The sequence below is a fragment of the Mizuhopecten yessoensis genome, unplaced genomic scaffold (genome assembly GCF_002113885.1).
Source record: "Mizuhopecten yessoensis strain PY_sf001 unplaced genomic scaffold, ASM211388v2 scaffold11139, whole genome shotgun sequence".
Taxonomy (NCBI): Eukaryota; Metazoa; Mollusca; class Bivalvia; order Pectinida; family Pectinidae; genus Mizuhopecten; species Mizuhopecten yessoensis.
In genome coordinates, this window is record NW_018408899.1 from 1,351,801 (window position 1) to 1,360,836 (window position 9,036).

General features: G+C 37.7%; 1 protein-coding gene across 2 annotated transcripts in view; it reads right to left on the reverse strand.

The window, feature by feature from the left end:
• The window catches only part of LOC110466658, a 36,865-nt gene extending 29,974 nt beyond the window's left edge, over positions 1-6,891 (reverse strand). For both annotated transcript variants that reach the window (XM_021523313.1, XM_021523314.1), the window contains exons 1-4: positions 6,746-6,891; positions 6,057-6,123; positions 4,316-4,351; positions 1,202-1,225 (exon numbers count right to left, since the gene is read on the reverse strand). In XM_021523313.1, the coding sequence (XP_021378988.1) occupies positions 1,202-1,225; positions 4,316-4,351; positions 6,057-6,090 (94 nt within the window). In that variant the 5' untranslated portion in view covers positions 6,091-6,123; positions 6,746-6,891. The remainder of the gene's footprint in view (positions 1-1,201; positions 1,226-4,315; positions 4,352-6,056; positions 6,124-6,745) is intronic.
• Positions 6,892-9,036: the final 2,145 nt, after the last annotated feature.

Below are 9,036 nucleotides of genomic sequence, written 5' to 3' on the forward strand. Positions count from 1 at the left end.
TTAGTTAAGTCCCACTAACACATTAGTTTAGTCCCACTTAGTTAAGTCCCACTAACACTTTAGTTAAGTCCCACTAACACATTAGTTTAGTCCCACTTAGTTAAGTCCCGCTAACACTTTAGTTTAGTCCCACTAAATCTCAACTTGTCTATGGAATGTAACTGGAATTAATTTAAAATGTAAACCCAAACAAGTCAGTTTCTATTAGGACTGTTATATCAACACAATAGATTTATGAGGGGAAACATCTTCGGCTGAATAAGTATCCATCGAATGATGATAAATAATGTATTACATCATATCCGGGTATCTGGTACACGTCAAGTCTGGATTTTATATTGTGATTTTGAATGGGTTTTTTTTTTTTCTTTGTTTCATGCTTCGAAAGATGGCACATATTTTTTAACGATTACTTAAATTTGTGTTATTGGACTCTACTAAAATTCCACAGCCGTTTAAGAAGGCTGAATCACGGGTCAGTGAGAGAAACGTAACCCTCGCTGCAATACCAGGACAAAATGTACTTGGCGCATTATCGAGGAACAGGAAAGATGGTTTTGATCACCTTTGCCTTAAATTTTACTTTAATCATGTGCTTAAATTGACTCATCCTCCCTCTGAAGAAAATTATCAAACACGAGCTAAGCTTATACAATGCTAGTGATACGAAAGTATTGTCAACATTGTGTTGGTATCAGTCTGTCCGCAGCCCGGTAATGAATAGACAAATACTTACCCATAGGAAATTTTCCTCTCGGGACTACAAAGAAAAATTGGAAAGGCATAGAAAGATCATAGTTCGTCATCTATACACACGTCAAACCTGCCTAAAAATGTACAACGAAAAACCGAAGCCTTCGATAACGTACCCAGTGAGTATTTATTGAATTAATTAATCAGATATTAAAGTTAATTTTCATAGGAAATATAATCGTGCACCATTTTGTCCAGATTAACAGCATTTCAATTGGAAAGTTAGGTTAAATATCTATAATGCATATATGTCTGTCAACATGTTGATATGATTTGAATTTTGACACATGGTTAGTTGCAATAGTTTTACAGTGCAGTGTGGTCTGAAGATTTAAATTTACAAATGTGAGATTTCTCATCAAGAAAATATTTAAATAACGAATCAGACAGGATTAACGCCATTGTAATACGATACACCTCTACCAGACTGTAAACAATGATTACCTACCTACATATTGTTCTGGGGCAGCTTCTAAAGAAAAAATAACAACAATTACAATTATTCTTGAAAATATAAGTGAGGTACATGCCGACCTACATCTGGCGTGTAAATAAAATGGATGGCCAGGAAAGTGCATGAATAATTGGAGTATAATACACTACACAAATAAATTTCGTAGGTCAAATATGGCCGAAGTCCATAGTACTCATACATACTATCAAATCTGTCTCGGACACTTATGTTCTAGTTGCTGTCTCGGACACTTATGACCTAGTTGCTGTCTCGGGCACTTATGACCTAGATGCTGTCTCGGACACTCATGACCTAGATGCTGTCTCGGACACTCATGACCTAGTTGCTGTATCGGACGCTTATGGCCTAGTTGCTGTCTCGGACACTTATGACCTCGTTGCTGTCTCGGACACTTATGACCTAGTTTCTGTCTCGGACACTTATGACCTAGTTGCTGGCTCGGACACTTATGACCTAGTTGCTGTCTTGCACACTTATAACCTAGTTGCTGTCTCGGACACTTATGACCGAGTTGCTGTCTCGGACACTTATGACCTAGATGCTGTCTCGGACCATTATGATCTAGTTGTTGTCTCGGACACTTATGACCTAGTTGCTGGCTCGGACACTTATGACCTAGTTGCTGTCTTGCACACTTATAACCTAGTTGCTGTCTCGGACACTTATGACCGAGTTGCTGTATCGGACACTTATGACTTAGTTGCTGTCTCGAACACTTATGACCTAGGTGCTTTCTCGGACACTTATGACCTAGTTGCTGTCTTGCACACTTATAACCTAGTTGCTGTCTCGGACACTCATGACCTAGATGCTGTCTCGGACACTCATGACCTAGTTGCTGTATCGGACACTTATGACTTAGTTGCTGTCTCGGACACTTATGATCTAGATGCTGTCTCGGACACTTATGACCTAGGTGCTTTCTCGGACACTTATGACCTAGTTGCTGTCTTGCACACTTATAACCTAGTTGCTGTCTCGGACACTCATGACCTAGATGCTGTCTCGGACACTTATGAACTAGATGCTGTCTCGGACACTTATGACCTAGTTGCTGTCTCGGGCACTTATGACCTAGATGCTGTCTCGGACACTCATGACCTAGTTGCTGTCTCGGACACTTATGATCTAGTTGTTGTCTCGGACACTTATGACGTAGTTGCTGTCTCGGACACTTATGACCTAGACGCTGTCTCGGACACTTATGACCTAGTTGCTTTCTCGGACACTTATTACCTAGTTGCTGTCTCGGACACTTATGACTTAGTTGCTGTCTCGAACACTTATGACCTAGGTGCTTTCTCGGACACTTATGACCTAGTTGCTGTCTTGCACACTTATAACCTAGTTGCTGTCTCGGACACTTATGACGTAGTTGCTGTCTCGGACACTTATGACCTATATGCTGTCTCGGACCCTTATCATCTAGTTGTTGTCTCGGACACTTATGACGTAGTTGCTGTCTCGGACACTTATGACCTAGTTCCTGTCTCGGACACTTATGACCTAGTTGCTTTCTCGGCCACTTATGACCTAGTTGCTGTCTCGGACACTCATGACCTAGATGCTGTCTCGGACACTTATGAACTAGATGCTGTCTCGGACACTTATGACCTAGTTGCTTTCTCGGACACTAATGACCTAGTTGCTGTCTCGGACACTTATGCCCTAGTTGCTGTCTCGGACACTTATGACCTCGTTGCTGTCTCGGACACTTATGACCTAGTTGTTTTCTTGGACACTTATTACCTAGTTGCTGTCTCGGACCCTTATGACCTAGTTGCTGTCTCGGACACTAATGACCTAGTTGCTGTCTCGGACACTTATGATCTAGATGCTGTCTCGGACACTTATGATCTAGTTGTTGTCTCGGACACTTATGACGTAGTTGCTGTCTCGGACACTTATGACCTATATGCTGTCTCGGACCCTTATCATCTAGTTGTTGTCTCGGACACTTATGACCTAGTTGCTGGCTCGGACACTTATGACCTAGTTGCTGTCTCGGGCACTTATGACCTAGATGCTGTCTCGGACACCTATGACCTAGATGCTGTCTCGGACACTTATGATCTAGTTGCTGTCTCGGACACTTATGACCTTGTTAAAAGGATTGTCCTCAGTTAAAATTTTGTTTAAGCGATAGGTCTGTTCAACATAGCAATGATCTAGATGCTGTCTCGGACACTTATGACCTAGTTGCTGTATCGGACACTTATGACTTAGTTGCTGTCTCGGACACTTATGACCTAGGTGCTTTCTCGGACACTTATGACCTAGTTGCTGTCTCGGACACTTATGACCTTGTTAAAAGGATTGTCCTCAGTTAACATTTTGTTTAAGCGATAGGTCTGTTCAACATAGCAAATCAATGCCAGTGTCTGTGACGTCATCAAAGCTTCATCAATCATCTCGTGGAAAATTTAAATATATATATATATATTCCAGGGTCAATAGACCATTTATCCGATGCAAATAGAAGCAGTTAGCCGATATCTTGAAATACGGATATACGTTCAAGTTTAAAGTTTCAAAAAAGACGGTAATATTTCTCAATATTAGTTAATGGATCAGTGTAGACATTAAATCAGGCCATATAGCTACGTAAGTGTACTTGTAGCGTTCACACATGCGTAAGACTGCTAAATATCCCGAAAGCCAGATGAAAGGGATGTAGAACGGAGGCGAAGCCATGCGGTTCCGAATGGTAAGTGTTTCTTACACCACACATATCACCCTTCATGACGTATCCCGTTCAATCCAGAATTGATATGTTACCAACGCTCGAAGACCCCGTAAGCAAGTCTTAAATCATGATTAACAATTAAATAATTATTACAACTACCTGTAGAAATGACGCCAAGACGGTGACCGTAAAATATTCATCAAGTTATCAGAGGAAACCTCACAAGTGAAACTTGGTAATATTACTACTAACCACAGCAGTAACCAGCACTAATACATGTAAATGTATCTGTCCTTGTTACAGTTGTGACTAAATTCTACATTTTTAAACTTGTATTTTAAAAAGGAACCTTTCAAAGTAATATTCAAAACTATACTGTGGTGAATTGACAAGATACTAACCTTCTTCCTCCTCTTCCTGTTGTTGTGCTAAAATTTCTGGAAATATTTAAAAGGGAATTCATTTGCTTTACGTATACATACATGTAGGTCCATTAGTTTAACAAGTTAAACAATTACTATCACAGATTAATTAAAAGGAAGCTATCGATGAATAATTGTTTACAATCGATTAAAGATACTTTAATACGTCTTCTTAAGTCAAAATTGAAAGGTGATCTGTCATATCATGCGTATTATTGCTAAATTAAATTTATTCTAAGCTTAATTTGATATTGTTAAAAGGAATTAAGATATCTAGACAGCTACATATTTCTAAGAAGTGAATAATTATTAGCACAATTAAGCATCGTTGGTCTGAGCAATGCTTTCCGGGAAAACGAATGAATAATGTTACTTTAGATTTATGAAACAAGCACTTAACTATGTATAACATACTCCCGTAGATGAAATCAACACTAGTACTAATCAAAGGCGTTTTTCATGCAACAATCCGCCCCGAACTGTTACTTCCCAAAACCAATATATCACAGAAAACCCTCGTTATACTGCCACCAGTTAATTAGAGAATTGTTGGCGTTATAAAAGGTTTGGTGATACACAGAGGGTGACGTAATATAGTTGTTAAGAAGAAAGCGAAATGAGATCTCTTAAAGACTTTGGCGGGAAGCAAGATGGACAATCAAAAGATTGACATTATATTATCGAGTTTTTACTGTTCAATTTATTTTTGTTAAGGATATAACAAACCAAGCTAACAAGTCAGAAAATGAAATATGAAATACATTTCCTGAGAATAAGACATGGATTACAATACATATAGTTATCATGTGATTTTTTTTAAAACGATACACATCCTATTTATTAACAAAGTACATGTTTTGCTTGCAACTTTTATTTTACTACGATTCGTTGCCATTTAAGACATTGTCTATCTCATAATGCTGTATTACTGTACAATAGAAATGTATCATACAATTCGAACGACTGTTCATGTTCAACCAAATCACCACGGAAGAGAAGGAAAACAAAAGTAAAAACAAACACATCTTCAGTAATTCCACCGTTTTTGCCAATAGTATTTTTAATGGCAACTTTCTGAGGAAGAAAACAGTTAATTAGTTCCTCTGACCGCTAACACCACATTAATTTTAGATTTTAACCATACATTCCACCTGTATATCAGCAAACACCTTCACCAAGGACCCGACACCGTATCACCTGCCCATGTGACCACCGGTGGGAGTGGTGTCCCTTGTTGTTTTTCCGGTTCCTCAGTTGAATCGACCGAGTCTGATGTCTGTGGCCGTGTCGGCATTATTTTTTTATATGAATATTTTTGAGGCTGGTCTATTGTTGGCGGAGGTTGAACAACTGTTTGTAAAATTGACTCACATAAGACACATCTGTTTTCATTCATTTTCAGGTCAGCCTTGGTGGAAAATAGCTAAGAAGCTCTAGAATAGGATCATTAAAGCATACCTACCGTATTTATGTTTTACCTCTTCAAAATTTATATTAAAGATACATTTAAAGGATTTTAAGTTTTGCCGACAGATGATGAGAATTTAAAACTTTGAATAAAAACACACGCAGATAACAATAAAAATATTTAATATCAATTTTTTGTTTTGGAAAATATAAACATAAAACAATAAAGTTGGATATTTATAGGTTCTATTTCGAAAGTTTAATGGGTTGTAATTGATTTTAATTTCATTATCACTGCACATCCATGCTTTACCTTTGTCTACAGGCCTAGAGCTTCTACTTCCCATCCTGAGCTGTGTGTGGGTTGTTAAGATAGGTGCCTGCAATTTCATGTAAAAACGAGGAAATTAACCCCAAGTTGTGAAATCAGGATATAGTCAGGTCTTAATCAGTACTTGTTCTAGGTCAATAAATAGATGCTTGTTCTAAGTCAATAAATAAATTGAACCCGATGCGGGGGAGGGGGTGATGTGTAGGAAGAAACACGCTAGTAATGTATACGTTTGAGAAAACCCTCCCCCTCTCCATTTCCTTTCTTTATTTTCTTTACCGTTACGTAATGATAATCTAGATCACTTGCTTTTCACGATGGCGACCTAGGATTGATTCTCGATCCCCCTAACTTGAAAAGGTATTTGACCACATGAGGTGGGGGGTTTTCTGGTTCACAGTTCCTTTCCACTTTCACCCTCCTAGATGCTTTCATCTGGGCCAACAATAGTTATCAAACTTGTTTCATAATTGCTGTTAAATCATTTTCATATCTGGTGAATATACTTATTATGATTAGAGCGATTGACAGATGCATTCACTTGGTCATTGTACACGTATTATGGTATATATACAAAATGTAGATACATAACTGAAATATGTAATAACAATTACCACACCTGTACAAGTATATACAATGTAACACACCTGGCATCAACACTTAATACTTACCTGTGTAAAATTACCCGGGATGGTTACAGAGACTGTCTAAAATCCGAGACATTGTCATCCCTTCGAGTAGATTTCACCAACAGGAAAGAAGGTCAGACATTTTAACTATATTATGACTATTCTACTTGATATTCAAAACCACCTCGTGCTCAGACCACAGGTATAAATATACAGTTCAGATATATAACACGGTCTTTACATTGTCTACACTGTTCCAGTGACGATTATAAGATCATATCTATCACGTGATCCCATAAGACAGTCAGCTCCTTTGTTTTGAGTTCACGCTAATTTGGTCGAATCAGTGGCGGACTTCTTTTGTGTTGTTTTAAATGGTTTGATATTATCTTCAATCTTTTTGTCAGTGCCACAAAATGCATACGAGTTGTCTCCCCTCTACCATATATAATTTGGTTGGGGCGCGTCATAAAGTGGGACTTGATACTGAGCCAGATAGTATGTAGTATCCACCTCTTATTCTTTGATGATAAACCATTAAAAAGATCATGGTTTATATATAGCTTAAACGTACAGATACGGATAACCAATCCTTTAGTTAAGTTTAATCAGTGTTCCAGCGAAGTCCGGAAAGTACCCAATCAATTTTGTTATTATCTGTGTAAAATTAATTTGTTTAAGTGTTCACGTAACTTAGCATTTACAAGATACAAGAATACAAGATACAAGAATTATTTTTATTTAGAGTCGTATATGTTGTAATGGAAACATTAGCTCTGTAGCGCCATTATTACGACAAATAAAGGGATAAAACAGGATATATAAGACAACATGCAGAAAACAACAGGCAGATGGCAAGGTTTATACACACACAGACAAGATTGTTTTTAAATCACAGCATGCAGTAATTATAAACAACTTGGCACAAACAGAACAAAGTATATATAAAAATCTACATTAAAATTGATGCTGCACAAAAGATTCATGACACATGCTCACAAACTAAGAAACCATGGTTCAGTAATACTTAATGCCAATATGACATGAGTTAAACATTGACCGAATATACGCTAATATAGCATAAATTAAAAAGATGATTTGACAAGCATTGAGTAAGTCATACAATGCGTAAATAAGAGCACTAAGCAAAAAATTGAAAGGAAGTAAAAGCATAGAAGCATGGTATCACAAGACATGGTAAAAACTAAGTATAGAAATGATAAAAAAAAAGGTTGGAACAAACAGCAGTCTGCGAAATCTCTGGAAGTTTTCTACTTTCTTCAGTTCATTCGGCAAACTGTTCCACACTTGGGCTGCCTCAAAACGAAAAAACTTTTTTTTCCATACCTCGTTGTGTTAACTCTTAGTACCTGAATGGCGTTCTCTTGCCTGAAATTATATTCAACATTATTTTTAACAATCAAATCATTTAAAAATTCTGGAGCTAACCCAGTTAAAATTTTAAAGACTTCTGTAGCCATAGTCTTCATTCTAACAAAGTATAAAAATGTGAGGTTGTTTCTGCGTAGAATATCTATCACAGGTGAGGTTAAATCGTTTTCAATAAAACGCAGAGCTCTTTCCTGTATCTTTTCCATCTTTCGAATGTTGCTGAGGCTGCAAAATGCCAGGCTAGGGGGAAGTAATTAAAATTAGATGAAATAAAAGATTTCAAAATGTTGATCTTTCCCTTTTTTCCAATTCTTTTCAAAATAGCTAATTGTTTGGAGGCCTTTCTACAGATCTTAGATACATGGTTATCAAATCTTAATAAAGATTCAATCTCCACACCTAGCAGAGTAACACCATTTTTACAATCAATGACCTGGTCTCCAATAGAAAAGTATTTCATGTTGTCACAGTTTTTTTCCCCTATACATATGGCCTGAAAGCTAGGATTTGCTTTCATACCATTTGCTGAAAACCAGTTTAGTAAAAATTTACTTTTTTTTCTAGAGTAAGTTTAAGGTTTGAAGAACAGTTGCTGAAAAATGAAAGGGTATTGTCATCAGCATAATTGTACAAATCGCAGTCTTTTAGAAACGTAAAAATGCTATTAGGAAAATGTTAAAAAGCAGTGGGCCGATAATAGACCCCTGGGGAACTCCCTTCCTCGGCAGCTTCCATTCGCCGACACCGGGGCCAAGTCTAATCCGCTGCTGTCTGCCACTGAGGTAGCTGCCGATGAAACTGACTGGCCTATTCTATAGGCTCGCAGCTTCTCCAGTAGCAGATTGAGTAGAATACAGTCAAAGGTCTTGGACAGATCCATCAAAATTGCACCAATATACTGACGATCATCCAAGGCCCGACGCCAATCCTCAAGTAGACGA